At 43.4% G+C, this 19,281-nt stretch overlaps 1 protein-coding gene across 1 annotated transcript; it reads right to left on the reverse strand.

The window, feature by feature from the left end:
- Positions 1-3,235: 3,235 nt before the first annotated feature.
- LOC126997791 (polycystic kidney disease protein 1-like 2) lies at positions 3,236-18,126 on the reverse strand. Its single transcript, XM_050859007.1, has 5 exons — positions 18,020-18,126; positions 17,495-17,660; positions 16,565-16,692; positions 4,306-4,459; positions 3,236-3,430 (listed from the first exon to the last, which is right to left on the reverse strand). The coding sequence occupies exons 1-5, from the start codon at positions 18,031-18,033 to the stop codon at positions 3,236-3,238; spliced, it is 657 nt and encodes a 218-aa protein (XP_050714964.1). The 5' UTR covers positions 18,034-18,126.
- Positions 18,127-19,281: the final 1,155 nt, after the last annotated feature.

Here is a 19,281-nt window from a genome sequence, read left to right on the forward strand (position 1 = left end):
CCGTTCTATCTCTGCTGTGGTAGAAGATCACTGTTCTTCCCCTAAACCTATCAACACTGGTGTTCCACAGGGCTCTGTCCTATCACCCACTCTCTTCCTGTTACTTATCAATGATCTTTCCATAACAAACTGTCCAATCCACTCATACGCTGATGACTAAACGTTGCAATAGTCAACTTCTTTCAAAAGAAGACCCTCTCAACAGGAATTACAAGACTCCAGACTGGAGGCTGCAGAGCGCTTAATCTCAGACCTTGCTATCATTTCCGATGGGGTAAAAGGAAGTTTGTGTCCTTCAATGCCTCAAAAACCCAGTGTCTCCACCTATAAACTTGACACAATCTTCGACAATATCCAGCTGTCACCTTCTTCAACACTAAATATCCTCAGTCTATCCTTAACTCAAAATCTCAACTGGAAACTTCACATCTCCTCTCTTACTAAATCAGCTTCCTCGAGGTTGGGCGTTCTGTATCGTCTCCACCAGTTCTTCTCCCCCGCACATATGCTTTCCATATATATGCCTTGTCCGCCCTCGTATGGAGTATGCATCTCACGTGTGGGGGGCTCTACTCACATAGCTCTTCTGGACAGAGTGGAGTCTATGGGGCGCTTTCACAGTCGTTTTGTTTGTTTTGATCGTTACCAATGGCGCCGATCGACTCTATAGTTTTCCACGTGAAACTGGCCGATGGAGTAGTGGCGGGTGCAGAGGAAGCGAGAGGTGTTGAGAGTGTGTGGTAAGGTGCGGGGCTAGGTTAATCCCGTAGCCGCCACTATCCCACCGGCTAGTTTAAAGTGGATATTCTATAGCGGCGATCACCGCCATTGGTAACGATCAAAACAAACAAAACGACTGTGAAACGGCCCTAAGAGCTGTACCAAGAGTCACGAAAGTTTAGCGACGAAGATCGCAGGGAAGAACGGTGCGCACCTATAGTCACTAGCATTTTTGGAACGAAGGTCTGCTGGAGAGACGAAGGGAAGGCAAGGTCTATCGCGTGTCTTCCCTCATACCTTCAAGGAAAAATGTGTTTATTTTCCAAATTTGGTGTGGCAAATAGTTACGGTTCAGTTAAAACAACCTGAGAAAATATTTTCCCTAATTGGAAAGTCGTATATTATAGTTGCAGCGAATATGTTTGTCTTGTTTACAACAGCACGCGCCTTCAAATCACAGAGGAACCAGCCAGCAGGCGGGAACCTTCGTGGCTCACATTCTCCAACGATCTATTGTTTTTCAAATTCTTTCTCATTTCATTTAAGACATCTGGCTCTGCAAGTGCAAACAAAGGGTATCTTAATAATTTACTGCATGCAAATAATGATAAATAATGGAAAAAAAATATGAAATACTAAATAATAACTGTTGAATGCGATGCTAGGCTATTTCGAATATATTAGGCCACCCATGTTATTTAAACATGCAACATCAAAATTCCTTATGTATAGACACTTGCAGAGTCGTATGTCACTTTATATCTCTTAATGAGATGAAATATGAGTATCTGAAAGGCTATAGATCGTTCGAGTATGATCAAATTATATACTATTTGATATACAAATTGTTTCTTCGTGTCCTTGTATGGTATATTATATCGATGCAAATCTTCTGTTTGCGGTTCATATACGATGGTTTGAGGATTTTTTGAATGCACAAACATTCAAATGATCTTCACGCAATCATAAACTCACAATGCGCAGGTGCCACATCTACGTTCATGAGTGGACAGACGGAATGAAACGGACAATATTATGGCTGTAATAGCACCTCCATGAATAGCACTGTGTGTTTGTATGTGTGTGAGTGCATTAGATCTGGTAGGTGAGAAGAAGATTGCAGTGTGTGTATGTGCATTTACCTTACCGAGCGACTTGTGGTAAGGATTGAAGGCACGGTCTGAGGCCGTGCCTACATTGTCGAAGGGAAGATACGCGGCTCGACCTTTATGACTCTTGGTACGGGCCTAAGGCTCTTCGTCTCATCAGCTCTCCTCTTACTGACAGCCTTCTACCTCTTAAATTCCGCCACCATGTTGCCTCTCTTTCTATCTTCTATCGATATTTTCATGCTGACTGCTCTTCTGAACTTGCTAACAGCACGCCTCCCCCCTTCTCGCAGCCCCGCTGCACACGACTTTCTACACATGCTCATCCCTATACTGTCCAAACTCCTTATGCAAGAGTTAACCAGCATCTTCATTCTTTCATCCCCTTCACTGGTAAACTCTGGAACAGTCTTCCTTCGTCTGTATTTCCTCCTGCCTATGACTTGACCTCTTTCAAGAAGAGTGGATCAAGACACCACCTGAAATTGACCTCTCTTTTGGCTACTCTTTACTTTCTACTTTTGTGGGAGCAGCGAGTAGCGGGCTTTTTTTTGTACTCTTTTTGTTGCCCTTGAGCCGCATCCTCTGATGAAAAAAAACAAAAACAAAAACTAGCCAGTCGTTTGGAGGTTTACCGGATGCCACCGCTCAGTCTTTTCAGGCATGTGGTGAATACATTAAAGTCACTGAAACTTTCACATACCTTGATAGCGTAGTACATAACAGTGGTGGGGTTGTTATTAAGTCACTCGGTGGAATTGCCTTGCCCACGGTGTTATGGAGTCGCTCAACACGATATTTATGCAGGCGACAAGGATTCAGTGCTTAATTCCTTTATGCCCCCTGTCTTACTCTATAGATGGATGTGAGACAGTGAACAGCGACATGAGGAGGCGTGTAGGTGCCTTTGGTGCCAAGTGCCTTCGCAAGATTATGGGGTATCGCAGTGGCGACTGTGCCGAACCAGCTACTGCTTCATGAAACATAATCGAGGTCTGTCGCCAGCCTAGTCCGTGCTCTCCATTTCCGGTTATTTGGCACGAGGGAGACTTCCCGGACGTCTACCCTAAAGAAGGAAGAGACCAAAGGGATGCCCACGTAATTCATGGGTGGGGCATGTTGATCGATCCTGCCAAAAGTGGCTTTAAATGGGAAGGGTAACTGCGTGGGGACCGTCGTGGTTGGAGGCGACAGATGTGTGAGGCGACGCTCCCCCTTGCCTATGCAACTCGAAAGTTAGTTAGGTAACATGCTTGCAGCATATTGTCAATGTGTTTCTAACGTGTTCGCCAACAAATGTTCGGAGGCAGGTGTCTTCCAGCATTAAGTAATTGTAAAGTCCTTGAAGAGTGAAGTGATCGATTACTATAGCATGATATTTGAAGAGCACGTGAAGTATAAAGGGTTTACTCTTTCTGACACGAAGGCAGAGGAGTCTGTGAAGTGTGAAGGGTCCACTTACTTTGACACTGCTGCTGGTCATGCCTGGCGGTGAAGGCTCTGGAGTATGGCTTCACCCGTGGCTGTGACGTCCTGTACAGCCAAATGATGAGCTGGATCACTGGGTAGACCACAAGAAGAGAAGCCAAGCCCACTGATGCCTGTACAAATTAAGGGGTGCCATCTCTCTCTCTCTCTCTCTCTCTCTCTCTCTCTCTCTCTCTCTCTCTCTCTCTCTCTCTCTCCATTATAATTAATCGAGGTGGCCACACTGGCAGCTAGCAGGTAAGGGTAAGGGTAAAGGTAAAGGTGATAAGCGAGGAAGCAGGGAGAGTTGACGAAGACCTTTTTTCGCGCGAGATCGCTGGGTCAGAAGGAGTGACATCAGACATGTTTCGATATTAATTACCATAACTCAACTCATACACTGGATAGGACATTTTGGTTAACGCAGCAGTGATTACAGAACCCGAACATGTTTGTGAAAACTCAGTAAAACAAAAACTAAATAAATTGTGACTAGTTGAAGTTAAAGAATCCCTCTGTAATGTTTATGACACACTTTACGTATAGCTACTATTTGCAGCGGCTATGAAATGAGTACTGAAATAAACTCTTCTATCTTACAAAGAAAAGCCTCCTGAACGCGATGTGGTATACAGATTTTTCATAAAATGCCAAATAAGTGAAGCACGGAACTATTTATAAAAACAATTCACCTCATCCCTCGTGTGCGTCGACGGGGGTGGGTGCGAGGGGTGTGGCCGAGGCCTTACATTTGTTTTCATGTTGTAGTTTGAACTTCCTTGTGTCGAAAAAAACTTTCAGATATACATTGAAACTAAACGAAGACCTGCTGTAATGTTAGCTACTCAATTGGTTTATGCCATACAGTAGAGTACCATGGATTTGTGATGTATGTCAAAGCTCAGTTAATGGTATAGAAACAGATTAATCAAACCATCCTTAGTATGGCATTAGGATGTGAAAGGACTAAGTCACAAAGTCTTATCAGTGGGCGAACATGCATCCTTACCTTTTCAGTAGTCAAAGAGAAAGGCCCAAGTACGAAGAAGCCTTGACCCATCGGTTCATCAGGGATGGTGGAGTACCACATGGCACTGCATAACATCGAGAGGTAGACAAAGCATGCACACACTGCAGTGCGCTCCACACGAGTGTACCGAGACCTGGGTCAGTAGACATTACTTTGTAACACTGCACTCACACTTTGCATCATGTTAACATCTTTGAAATATGTCTCTCAGTTCGCTGTTTTTTGTTAAAGCACTATCAAGACATTTCTCTAGAACTTATCGCATTAATTTAATTATCCTTCTTAATTACAGAAACATAATTTATATTATTTATTTAATCATTTTTTTATCTTATGAAAAAAATAACCAAATACTTTTTTCATTAATGAAGCCCCCCCCCAAAAAAAAAAAATACTTAGCAATTTTCAAAAGATCTCGTTATTTTTACAAAACAATATATAAAAGGAAATATTTGCTCAACAATGGCAAACATACTATACATTGATTTTTTTATGAAATAAAAAGTATACCCCAAAAATTTGTGAAACTTGCAGATACCTCACCTAAATAAACTAAATAATGATACAATTTTGTTGACAAATAACGAATAAAATTGAGTTAGGGATATGTCTAGAAGCATGAGAAGAAGGAATTGAGAAGAAATACGAGATACGCAATGATGAAAATCTTTCTGATTGATTTGACATCAGGTATAAAGATGAGCGAGATGTGCATTACATTAATCAGTATTCCTTATATGAAGGATATTTTCTCAATGACAAATTATAAGATGCCTGAAGTCATTTAATGAAAAAAAAAAAAGATATGTCTGTGAATCAGAAGCAACGTTGGGAGTGTAATACCCGAGGGAGCAATATTACATTAGAAAATTGCATGCAATCAGGCTAGAGTTGTCACAATTAAGAAAAAAAAAATCATTTAGGCATAATTATTGTTAATTATCCACACACATCACATTTTAGCGGGCAAAACTCATTAATACAAGTTGGGTGGCATTTATATGCACATTGTCGAAGTAAGAGTGCTAATACATGTGATCTAGCTAAGCAATGTGCCTACAAATAAAAATTGAATTAATAAATAGAAGGCTGTCATTTAGAGTTGGGGAACCTTTGACTGTCCGAAAGGGCTGTGTGGAACCCCTCGTCACACGATATGCACAGTCCATCCCAACGCCTTGTATATGGAGATAATCAAGTTATGGGGAAAAAAATCTGGTTGACACGATCGATACACAACGCCTACTATTATATTTATTGTGTTATATAGCGATCAGTGTCCAATGTTAAAATGGCCAGTGCTGTACAATATATATTACAAATATCAATGAAAAAGTGTTACAGTGGGTAATGTCGCCTCGCACATAAAAAAACTAACTCTGTTGGCCTAGCTTTCCGAGTTTTTATCAATCCCACAACTATTTACTTATTTCTCTACATTTTAACATGGGAGACCATATGTGTGTGTGTGTGTGTGTGTGTGTGAGAGAGAGAGAGAGAGAGAGAGAGAGAGAGAGAGAGAGAGAGAGAGAGAGAGAGAGAGAGAGAGAGAGAGAGAGTGTGTGTGTGTGAGTGACCGTGGTGCTGAGCGGGTGTGTTGCGCCTAGCCCCGCACAGTGTCCACATGGCTGCTAGGGCCAAGGGACTGGGGGATTTGTGTTATGTTTGTGCAAAATTCCCAGGAGAGAAGTGGACAGGAAGGTGTTTGTGCACTAGGTGGTGTCATGTGAAGTGTGCTAATTTGTCTGGGATCAACCTGGATAATAGGTAAAATAAATTGGATATGCACCCCTTGCCTCCTTAAAGCATTTCTGGCTACCAGCATTGTGGAAAAATTGGATGAATTCAAACAAAAATGATCTTAGGAAATATCTGTGCTTAAGGATAAAGTTGAATCATGGGGTGAGAAGGTGCAGGATAAGCTGGGATCAGTTGTTGACACACTTAAACGTGCTGAGTATGCTGAATCCAATTGGGCTGAGGTGGTAAAGAGAGACAAGGTCAAGAAAAATCTCTTATTTGTAAAAGCTTCTACACAGGAAAAGAAGGCAGCATACATGATGGATGAAGTCTCTCAGGCATTGAATGGTATTCAGATAACTGATTCAAGATTTACAAATGGAGGTAACATTGTCATAAACTTTGATAATGAGAACACAAGGGATGAGGCTGCTCAAAAACTGGAGTCTGTTGAGCAAATTAGTACCAAGAGTGTTGGAAAGATGAAACCAAAGATCATGATATGCAATGTGCATAAAGAGGAGACCAAGGAAAAAATAAAGGAGACCATCTTGGACCGCAATGAGTTAGTTGTTACACGCAATTGAGGGTGTTGAGGATAAGATTGAGCTGGTTTTTAGTAAGCCTGCAGCAGGCGGCACGATGCACTACATTCTGAGGTGTGATCCAACTGTAAGAGAGCTAATTCACAAGAATCAAGACGTTAAAATTATAATGGGGAATATACACAGTGAGAGACAGATACCATGCAATTATATGCTATCATTGTCAGAGATACGGCCATCTTGAGGCCAACTGTACTGCCAAGACCAATAGAGACGCCCCAAATTGTTTCAAATGCGCTGGCAATCATAAATCACAGGAATGCATTATGGCTGAGAAGAAATGCATAAACTGTGTGAGGTACAAGAAGCCTGAAATCAACCACTCAGCGAATGACCAGTGTTGTGTAGTTCCCCAGACTGAAATAGAGAGAATTCGTAACATGACCGATCATGGCTATTAATCAGTGTCTGTACTCAACGATAAATTTTGTGTGATGGATGTTCAGTGTGTTGGAAATAATCGTTGGATATTTAATTGTGACACTCTAATGATAATATATTAAACATTAGACACGAAAACTGAACTAATGGTTATATGTGATATTTTTCGTGAAAGCAATTAAGACTCAATCACTCACTACGATGTTTGAGAATAAGTGCCTCGAAGACTATTATTGAGGCTAACGTTGTGATTGTTAAGGCCCTCGTTGAGCGCTGCATCAGCGGCGGAGCAGGGCCTGAAACCTCATCAACGGTAAACGGTAAATTGATGTTGTACAATATAAAAAAAATATAAGTATAATAATAAGTTATCGCTATATACAGAAACTATTGATAGCCTCTCCTGACACACACACACACACACACACACACACACACACACACACCGTCTTCTACGTTACAATATTCTAGATAAAAATATGGAATTGTTGCGGAATGAGAGAAAAATATGGAAAGCTAAGCTAATAGAACTGAAGTTAAAATATTAATGTGTGTGTGAGAGAGAGAGAGAGAGAGAGAGAGAGAGAGAGAGAGAGAGAGAGAGAGAGAGATTCACGAGTAGGCTATCAATAGTATGGGTTCTGCAAGGGGCATTCTAATGGTGATCTCCTTGCCTTTCTAACTGACTCTTGGTCATCCTCTCAGTCGTTTCAGTGAAACTTTTGCTGTTGCGCTAGACATATCAAAAGCCTTTGATAGAGTTTGGCACATCTCTTTGCTTTCCAAAATCCAAACTACCCTCCTATGGATTCTATTATTTTCTCTATTCCTTTATCATCAGTCTTTTCTGGCCGTTCTATCTCCGCTTTGTAGACGGGCACTGTTCTTCCCCTTAAACGTACTAACAGTGGTGTCCCACAGGGCTCTGTCCCATCTCCCAACCTCTTCCTGTTGTTCACTGATTATCTACTTTCCAAAACAAACTATCCTATCCATTCTTACGCCGGCAATTCTACATTACAGTCCAGGAAACTTTTTTTTTTTTTTTTTTTAGCTGAACGTTGCTCTAGGGTATAGGCTTTACAAGGTTTTTTGGTTGTTTATTACTCTTCCACATGTTCTGAACAAGAATCCGACGGATGCCACTCTGGCACCCCTGGGCCAAATTTTTTATAGGGGCAAATAAGTACCCCTTCTTTTATAAGAAAATTAGTAAGCCGTTGTAAGATTCAGACACTGCTTCCAGTTTCATCTTCTTGAAATTAAGTCATTGAAGATGTCAGAGTCGGAGACAAGACAGTGTATGACACAGAAAGGTTGAATGCAGGAATGCTCGTGACAAGTGCTCACAGGGGCCATTCAGTCTATTCGATGAATATGGTGATATGAGGAAAGGCAACAAATCCTCTCTTGTCAGCCATCTTGCATTATTGAAGCATTCAACCATTCACTGATGGTAATGCAATGCCGTACCACGTCTCCTGGCCAAAGAATGCAACAGTGGAACAGCAGGCAGCTAACTTCAGCAAATCAGTATCTCGAAGTCATGAGGTGAATGCTATCTTTGACCGGTACTAGGAGGGCTCCATCAAGTCCCATGAACGTGAGAGACGTACATCTGGACATACTGACATCAAAATGACAATGACCACTTCTCTGCCAGGTAGGAATGTGCTCATGAAGAATGTCAACTCATTGGCCTTCTTTGTTCATCACATGATGATGTGAATGTGAAGATGATTGGTCAGAAGGATGAAGAATTTGGACATGAAGTAGCCGATATCAACATCATCAGCTACACTCTTCGTTTACACTTCCTCCGTCTGTATTTCCTCCTGCCTATGACTTGACCTCTGTTAACAGAAGTGTATCAAGACACCTCTCCACCCGAAACGGACCTCTCTTATGGCTACTCTTTATTTCGTCCTTTGTGGAAGCAGTGGTTAGCTAGATTTCTTTTTCAACACTTTCTTGTTGCACAAGTCTTTGCTTTTTAAACTGCCCTCTTTCGGATTATATCCTTCTCTCTGTTCCTTTATCGCCAGTTTCATTTCCGGCCGTTCTATCTCTGCTATGGTAGACGGTCACTGTTCTTCCCCTAAACCTATCAACAGTGGTGTTCCAAAGGACACTGTCCTATCACCCACTCTCTTCCTGTTATTCATCAATGATCTTCTTTCTTTAACAAACTGTCCTATCCACTCATACGCTGATGACGCCACTCTGCATTATTCAACTTCTTTCAACAGAAGAGTGAAGATGCTGGTTAACTCTTGCATAAGGGGTTTGGACAGTATAGGGATGAGCATGAGTAGAAAGTCGTGTGCAACGGGGCCGCGGGAGGGGGGGAGGCATGCAGTTAGCAAGTTCAGAAGAGCAGTCAGTGTGAAAATAGCGATAGAAGATAGTAAGAGAGGCAACATCGCGACGGAATTTAAGAGGTAGAAAACTATCAGTAGGAGGAGGAGAGCTGATGAGACGAAGAGCCTTAGACTTCACTCTGTCCAGGAGAGCTGTGTGAGTGGAGCCCCCCCCACACGTGAGATGCACACTTCATACGAGGGCGGGCAAGGCCCCTGTATATGGATAGCAACTGCGCGGGGGAGAAGAACTGGCGGAGACGATACAGAACGCCCAACCTCGAGGAGGAGAGTGAAGTTTCCAGTTGAGATTTTGAGTTAAGGATAGACAGAGGATGTTTAGTGTTGAAGATGGTGACAGCTGAGTGTTGTCGAGGAATAGGGGATAGGTGTTTGGAAGATTGTGTCGAGTTGATAGGTGGAGAAATTGAGTTTTAGAGGCATTGAAGGACACAAGGTTCCTTCTGCCCCAATCGGAAATGATAGCAAGGTCTGAGGTTAAGCGTTCTGCAGCCTCCAGTCTGGAGTCGTGTACTTCCTGTTGTGATGGCCTTCTATTGAAAGAAGTTGAATAATGCAGTGTGGAGTCGTCGACGTATGAGTGGACAGGACAGTGTGTTATGGAAAGAAGATCATTGATGAATAACAAGAAGAGAGTGGGTGATAGGACAGAGCCCTGTGGAACGCCACTGTTGATAGGTTTATGGGAAGAACAGTGACCGTCTACCACCGCAGAAATAGAACGGCCAGAAATGAAACTGGAGATAAAGGTACAGAGAGAGGGATAAAATCCGAAAGAGTGCAGTTTAGAAAGCAAAGACTTGTGCCAGACTCTATCAAAGGCTTTCGATATGTCTGGCGCAACAGCTTAAAAAAACAACAGTAGCGCAACAACTTTAAAAAAAGTTATGTATCATCGTAGCAATCAGTAGCTAAAACTTTGGGAACTATGGCAACAGCGATCAGCGGTGCTGGCAGGCAGACAGACAGACAGTTTACTGTCAACCGTCACAGGTCGGTCACTCACGCGAGGAGGGAAAGTGTGCTGCTTTTTTTGTAATTTTGTTAAGTTGTCACGCTCATCTCAATGCCGTATACATACAGCAACGTGGAATATGCAGACATGGTGTTCATTATACGAGCTCTGTTACGGGTAACGGGGGTGCCATGGCTGCTTTATAATAATCAAGAGAATACCTAAACAGTAAGTCCTTCCTTCACACACACACACACACACACACACATTCCTCACGGGACACCCTGTATATAAATATAAATAGAACCACAAGTCCACAACCATCCTGCAGTCAAATTTGCCCCTATTTTTGTACTTAATTTCATCCCGGGATTTCCCAGGATGTGCAAAAATATCCCGGAATTATTAAACCTTGAAAAGTGTCCGGGATCCCGGGAAACAAACCCTACTCATCAGCTCTTCTCCTCTTACTGACAGCCTTCTACCTCTTAAATTCCGCCGCCATGTTGCATCTCTTTCTATCTTCTATCGATATTTTCATGCTGACTGCACTTCTGAACTTGCTAACTGCATGCCTCCCCCTCTCCCGCGGCCCCGCTGCACACGACTTTCTACTCATGTTCATCCCTATACTGTCCAAATCCCTTATGCAAGAGTTAACCAGCATCTCCATTCTTTCATCCCCTTTACTGGTAAACTCTGGAACAGTCTTCCTTCTGTATTTCCTCCTGCCTATGACTTGACCTCTTTCAAGAAGAGTGTATCAAGACACCTCTCCATCCGAAATTGACCTCTCTTTTGGACACTTTATATATACTTATCACTATATGAGAGCAACAGTTAGCGGGCTTATTTTTACATCCTCTTTTTGTTGCCCTTGAGTTGCTCTCTGTGCTGTAAAACGAAAATTGAGCTGCTTCCTATGTTGTTGAAAAAAAATGTACAGCAATGTTATCTACTTTTATATATTTATGTTTTAATATTGTACAGCCCTTGAATCTCTCTCTCTCTCTCTCTCTCTCTCTCTCTCTCTCTCTCTCTCTCTCTCTCTCACACACACACACACACACACACACACACACACACACATCTCCCACGTTGAGGAAGAAAGTTATGGGATTAGTAAAAGCACGGAAAAATAGGCTAGTAATAGTGTTGAAGTAGAAATGTGTCTGTGTGTGTAATAATAATAATAATAATAATAATAATAATAATAATAATATACGGTTTATTTAGGGATGAGCAGCTCGAGAGATGAAAATATACATATTATATATGGAGATAATTAAAATTACAAACTTAAAATTAACTTAGGAGTAGAGTGTCTATGTGTTGAGGATTCCCACTATTGTCGGTATTGCACTTTTCTTGTACCTGTCTGTGCGCGCACGTATGGGGAGCAGCTTGTTGTGGTGTCGGACATTGTAGCGGGGAGGGGGAGCTACCGGGGGGAGCAGGTTCCTGTGTCGTGGGTGGTGGAGGAGTTTGGTGGCGAACTGCTGGAGGAGGTGTTGGTGGCAGGCCTGAAGGGTGGTGAGGTGCAGGGCGGAGAAGGCCGCCTGGTAGGTGGTATAGCCGGTCCCCAGGATTAGCCGCACCGCCCTTTTCTGCACCCGCTCGAGTTGATGGCGTTGAGTGGCGTTGAGGGAAGATGACCAAGCTGGGGACGCGTATGTGAGCCGAGGGAGTATGAAGGTGGAGTACACACTCGCCAGCTCACGCGCGGGTGTCCCCAGTTTCTTCAGTCTTCGGAGGAGGTGTAGTTGGTAGGTGGCTGACTTTGTGAGGGAGCTGACGTGTTGGCCCCACGTCAGTTTGTTGTCAATTGTGAGGCCGAGAAGCTTGAAAGACTGTACCACCTGGAGGGGACGGCCGTCGATGGAGACACAGGGAGGGGGGAGGGTTTCTGAGGAGGTGTGGAGATGCATTATCGTAGTCTTGTTGGTGTTGAGGGTGACTTTGTTGTCGGTTGTCCAAGTGTGGAGGCGGTCAAGGAGGAGCTGGAGGTGGCTGTAATCCGGGTTGTCATTGTTGATGGTGGTAGTGAGGGTGGTGTCGTCCACATATTTTCACCGAGCACTGGTGTCCGTCATGGCGTCGTTTACAAGCATCAGGAAGCATAATGGTTCCATCCTGGTCCCCTGAGGGACCCCACAGGTGAGGTGCTGAGGGGGGGAGGTCGCTCCCTGATGCCTTACGACCTGACTTCTGCGGGAGAGGAAATTAGAGAGCCAGGACACCTGGCTGGGGTGGAGCTGGAGGCTGATGGCTTTGGTGATGACGGTGGTGTGGTGAACGAGGTCGAAGGCTTTCCGGAAGTCTACGAAGGTGAGGGCCACTGATGTTTTGCGTTTTTCAAGGTTCCTGTAGACGTAATCGAGGAGGTAAATGAGGCAGTGAGTGGTGGAGGAGGACTTGATGTTCCCAAATTGCTGTTGGTCCATGAGGGGGGCGAGGTGAGTATAGGCCCATCTGAAGATAAAACCTTCACAGAGCAGGCTGGGGATCGGGGTGATGGCGATGGGCCTGTAGTCGCTGAGGGACTGAGGTGAGCTTGTTTTGGGGACGGGGGTAACGTAGTCTGTCTTTCAGTCTGCGGGACACTGACTTTGAGGGAGAGAGGCGTTGAAGATGGAGCACAGAGGAGTGGCTAATTCAGTGGAGAATTCTTGGTAAAGTTTGATAGGGAGGTCAGCTGGAGTAGTGGAGCGTCTCGATTTGAGCTTGAGTAGCGCGTTGGCAACCTCGTACTCTTGAACTAAAGGGAGTGGTGCAGGTGTGGGTAGGTAGGCGGGGAGTTGGTGAGGTCTAGGCTGGGCAAGGACTGGCAGATGTCGGCGAAGTGGGTGTTAATGACCTCAGTTGCTTCCGGGGCGGGCAGGTGGGCCACACCCGGAATGGAGGCGGTGGTCTTGTTTAATCCACACAGGTCACGGATCTTGGAGTACCACCTGCTGATGTTTTCCTGCTTGAGCTTGTGTATCTTGTTGGGGTATGTTAATTTTGCTGCCTTGATTTCCCGTATCACTTTGTTTCGGAGATGCTTGAAGAGGGAGGGGTTGGTGAAGAATGCTGAGTTGCGTTGCTGCATGAGGCGCTTAATCCTGGGTGTGATCCAAGGGGCATCTGATGGGTGGGTGCGCTGAGATTTTTCTGGGAAGAAGTGATGGTGTGTTGTGGTGATGGTTTGCTGGTAGTTACTCCACTTGTCTTGAACGTCCTCAACAGTGAGCACCTCAGTCCAGGGGTACCGTGTGATCCACTGACCAAACTGGCGCACTGCTGAGTCCGTCACGGGTCTGTAGGTCTTGGCAACAGTGCGTGCGGGGCGTGAGGTGGAAGGCGCCGGCGACCACAGAATGGAGGCGTGGTTGCTGCGTCCCATGGGAGGGAGTGGCTGAGGAGGGAGGTAGTGCTGGGTGAGGTCGGTGAGGATGAGGTCAAGTGTGTTTCTCCCATGAGTAGGAAAATCCACTACCTGAGTGAGGTTCAGCTGCTCTTCTATTTCACTGGTGTTGAGTTGATTAAAATCACCACAAATTACCACTTTTGCAGAGGGGAATCTTTGAATGGACATCAACTTGCTAGAATCAGTTCAGAGGAGGATAACCAAGATGATTCAGGGGCTGAGGAACCTCCCATATCAAAATAGGCTGAAACATCTAAACTTACATTCACTAGAGACGAAGAGTGCGGGGAGATCTGATAGAAGTATTGAAATGGGTCAAGGGTTACAACAAAGGCGATATAAGTAAAGTACTGAGAATTAGCCAGCAGGATAGAACTCGCAGTAATGGATTTAAATTAGAAAAGTATAGATTTAGGAGAGATATAGGCAAGCATTGGTTTAGTAATAGGGTGTAGGGGGAATGGAATAGACTCAGCAATCACATAGTTAGTGCAGGGACGATAGCTTGTTTTAAGAGTAGACTGGATAGCTACATGGACGAGGACGACAGGTGGCAGTGAGGTGTGGGTGCAGTAAGGTGACGGGGTACTGGATGCGTGCCTAGTACCGCCGGTATAACGAGGATCAAGCCTCTACCTGTAACCCCTGTAACTACACCTCACCCACCGTGAGTAGTGGGGGGGATTCTGGAGCTGCCCTGTGTAGGCCACCCGTCCTCTTGCAGTTTCCCTATGTTCTTATGTTCTTATGATCGGAGGTCACCCATGTTGTCGATGATGTGAGGATGAGTTGGTTGGCCGTGGCGGCGCGACGAGGGTGGTAGACCAGACAGAGGATGATTGAGGCAGCGAGGCGGGGGTGGGAAGGGGGGGGTGAGCCTCGCCCACAGGGCTTCCACACCCTCTGGGGGGTCCACAGGGAGGAGGGTGGGATGAAGGTCAGAGCGGCAGTACAACACTAATCTTCCACCACGTTTACCTGTCCTGAGGCGGTGAAATAGTTGGTAACCCGTGATGTTGCAGGTTTCAGGGGTTATTTGCCAGGCTTCTGCTATGGCTGCTACATCAACACTGGTGGTGTTGATGGTGGTGATGACTTCGTCCAGTTTGTTGTTGAGGGATGTCACGTTGGAGAGTAATAGTGTGTGTGTGTGTGTGTGTGTGTGTGTGTGTGTGTGAGAGAGAGAGAGAGAGAGAGAGAGAGAGAGAGAGAGAGAGAGAGAGAGAGAGAGTGAGATTTCAAGTGCTGTACAATATTAAAACAGCAATAAATATAAGTAGATAATCTTGCTGTACATAGAAACTATTGATGGCCTACTCGTGAAACTCTCCCAAGTATTTGTCCCCCTGTCTCCAACAACCCTCAGCTGCATTCTTCTTCTGCATTAATATTATTAGTTTCCCGATCACTGAAAATCTTAACTGGAAATTCCATATCATGGAAATTAAATATCGATTGCCTATTGAGAACAAAATAGTAAAGGCAAAGGGGTAGAAAACAACGTACATTTACCTCTCATTCACCACACAGTCGTGTGTAGAGGGGTGGTTATAACAAACTAATGAAGAGACTAAGGAGGATAGAAATCTTCTGCCGTGTGTTTACTCTGAGGAGGGCCTCCACCCATTGACAAGAGAGAGCAAGCGAGCGAGTGTGTGCTCGTTTCTTTTTTTCAGCTCATGCACACAGCGAGGGTCCCTTTGCTCCTGAGGGTCTCTTTTATCCTGCTACATGTATGTAGCAGGAGGAAGTGCGACATTAGGACATCTGCAATAGCTTGAATAACATGTAGATTTTCCATCATAGATTAGGTAGGGATTTTTGCCGTACTCCTTTTCCTGTGAAATATAATTGATTTTGCCTCGTATGAGTCAGTCATCTTGGAGGACTGAGAAATGGTAGTATTTTTTTATTATTGTCTATCTTGGATTCTGTACCACAGCCTGAGTGATGGAAATATCATGATTTATATGTTTTTTTATAAGATCTGGAAACTATAGTTATTTTGTTTCACAGGATCTTTGTTGTGAACTGAGATGGGGATGGGAATATAACCAAACATTGGAATATAATGTTTGACAAATATGGATTCAAATTTTAGTGAGTCTGATGAATTAATACCAGTCAGTGTGACTAATTGTTATTAGTATATGTATGATTAATATTAATGTAAAACCAGGTCTTAAGACAATAAATCCGACTAATTGAAATCAGGATGAGTATGACCAATTTTGAAGTATTAGTAAAAACAGTAGTCATTCTGACGAACCAGCATTCCTGGCTAGACTAATTATTAACATTTTTTTTCATTAATTTGGTTTGTCGAGCTTGACAGGCCATTACTATTTATTTTTTAGTCTGGGTGACTAATCTTTGTTGACACTGTAGGCACTATTTCTTATTTGTACCTACCGTGGAAAGTATACACTGGACCATATCGATCTTTCCTTAATCCTCTCAAACTAGTATGAAGATGATTCAATACAAAAATAAAACTTTCGATAAACATACCTTTTTTCAAAAAGTTTCGACATGTTAGTTGAAACAAAAATTTGGCTGCTATGAGCAGTGTTAAGATACTTGTGCATCGTTTATCAGCGATTTCAACAATTTTGTGTTTTTAAAAACTGCTCCGTCCGCAGCCAACCATGATTGATATATTCTTTTCAATATTCTAAAATAAGCCAACTTATATTAATACTTTATGACGTGATCAGGGCCCACTGTTATATACACTGACATTGTCGACGGAGGATCATAAGGTTACCTTGGCGGCCTGAAGAACATAGAGAACCAAATATGTCTGTCTTTTATGCCCCGCTGCTTGTTGGCTTCGTACAGGTGACTGAAGTTGGTCAGTTCATCCATGCTCGAGGAGGACAAGGTGACGTCGATCTGCAACATGTCAGGACACAGGACAGTCGTGGTGATGTACACTTCCTTCTGTTATTTATTACTTTTAAGAATACCTTCATCTAAATACATCGGAGATGTTTCCCCACATTTTAAGAACAAGATGTCAATGTTATCAAAGATTTCCATTTTACTGTTTCCAGCTACATATTGTTTGCATGGCTCCATGGTTCCAAAAATGTACTCCTGTCAGTGCTTTCTTAATCATGCAAAATCATTATTGTGTATTTGCAATATCGCTATTTCCTTGACATTTTTTTTTCTATTGACATATATATATATATATATATATATATATATATATATATATATATATATATATATATATATATATATATATATATATATATATATATATATTATGTGCCCAGACGCTTCCTTCCAGCAAAAAAAATCCGTTATATGAGAGAACCCAAACCGTGCTGTATAAACTTGATATATGTTGTTACTTGATATTATTGTCGAAGACGTTAATTAGGAAATCCTGCTGTACCTTCCCATCGATCCGTTCGTCTTCCATGCACTTCAACAGTCTACACTTGTGTGGTCTTGTCACATCCCCATCGTGTTACTTATCCTCCCTGTACTTCAGTTCTCCCCTCATGTCGTCTTTTCCCGTTTTTCACCATATTTCATTTCATCGTCAGTGCACTTTTTGCCAATATTATACTAACTTCCTCACTTAACCGTCACACATTTACCTATGTTCCTCCGCATCCCTTGCTTCCCTCACTAATGCTACCCGAGATGCACCTACCACACACATTCTTACAACACCTCTCACCTCTCCATCGTCGTGGTCAAGAGCGAGCCAACGGTTTGCGATAAAGAGAGTTTTGTGCTGTGTCTGCAGGTCCCTCACGCTTACGAAGGCCAGCTGCCACGAGGCGAAAATACCCTCCCCAGAGTTGTCATGCCAAATCCTTAGGTACTGCAGGTCTCCTAGGGGTCTGTTTACATACACACACAAAAATAAATAGGAGGAAAATATGTACTACTGCGGTGCATCTTTTAGGGGTCTATATAATGACTGCAATTAGAAATCAGCCAGTGGTTAACATTTGGTGCATATTAGTACTGTTTGAGGTTCATCAGGACAACTCGTTCAAGGGGAAATAGGAAAACATTTATGAAACTAAACTTATATATTCCATTTCAGCATTTACTTACCTTTCAGTCCATCTATCTATATTTATCTCTTTATGTATTTCTTTATAGGAAGATAATATGCCGGGCCTTGCTTTAGATTTTTTTCTTCAGCACTTGGTCTGGCTTCCATGTCATATAAACTAAACATCACAACACTCACCTCGGCTCGGCCATTACAAACGAGTCGATTCCATTCCTGCAAAATATTTTTCTCTCTTTGTCCTCTAGAGTCCTCACCTCGGACTCCCCGCACTCTCCGGACAGGATGATCTGGAGGAGGAGGGAGGAAATAAAGGAGGGGGGAGGAGGGAGAAAGGAGGAGGAGGATGAGGAGGAGGAAGAGGAAGAGGAGGAGGAGGAGGAGGAGGCGGAGGTAGAGGGAGGACGAAGCAAAGGAGGAAAAGATGAAGAAGGGAGTAGGTGGTGGAAGAGGAGGAGGAGGAAAGGAAAAAAGGGGTGAGAGAAGACAGTAGACGGGAAAGGACAAGGGAGGAGGAAAAGACGATTGATAGAAGGAAAATGGAGCACACTTTCAGAATATATGATAACAACATACATTATGTTCATCATCTCTGCTGCATGTGGTCAGAAGTTTTCACGCTCTTTGCTTTGAAGCGGTGTGTGTGCTGGTGTGTGATGTGCTCCATACACTGGTACTGCCCGCACCCCCCAAAACACACACCCTATCTATCTATCTATCTATCTATCTATCTATCTATATCTATCTATCTATCTATCTATCTATCTATCTATCTATCTATCTATCTATCTATCTATCTATCTATATATATATATATATATATATATATATATATATATATATATATATATATATATATATATATATATATATATAACAAAAAAGGCTCACTTATTTATCACTTCCGTTCTTTTTTATATGAACAGGTTGTAATAGAAAGCTAATCAATATCCTTTGTTTTTATACCCTTCACATCGAATACTGTTACTGACACCGGAGATGCACGTTACGGTTGGGAATCCTGCACGTCTCTCTCCCTCAGCAATACGCAAACATTTGCAAACATTTGAAATGGCAACACTTGGCCTGGTGTGGGGTTGTGCGCAGTCCCTTTGTCATGAGTTTTCCCAAACTGATCTACGAATGCGCGGGTTTGGTTACAAACGCAGGGTGGACAAATTATGACACGGTACCATGTCTGCAGTTGCCCGCCTGTCGGGAGCTGTACCACCCAAGATTTTTTTTTTTACGTGTACGCCTATAGCGCTAGTAGGCTTTCTTGAGGGGCCTCGATGGTAGTCGGCCCCAGCCCGTCATGGCGCAGGCATGTGTTTATAGTGGCCCCATCTTCTTTTGGCTCATGCTGTCCCCCAGAACTCGTTCTTGATTCACTTGCATGGCTTCCTCTAGAGTCCGGGTTCACGGGTGGTCTACAGGACAGC

The sequence above is a fragment of the Eriocheir sinensis genome, chromosome 13 (assembly GCF_024679095.1).
Source record: "Eriocheir sinensis breed Jianghai 21 chromosome 13, ASM2467909v1, whole genome shotgun sequence".
Classification (NCBI taxonomy): Eukaryota; Metazoa; Arthropoda; class Malacostraca; order Decapoda; family Varunidae; genus Eriocheir; species Eriocheir sinensis.

Coding starts and splice junctions, on each gene's coding strand:
- LOC126997791 (XM_050859007.1), bottom strand. Junction 16,693..17,494: donor TTGACCACGACGATGGAGAG/GTGAGAGGTGTT, acceptor GACATGTTGCAG/ATCGACGTCACCTTGTCCTC. Junction 3,431..4,305: donor TCTCTTTGACTACTGAAAAG/GTAAGGATGCAT, acceptor TAATTTGTACAG/GCATCAGTGGGCTTGGCTTC.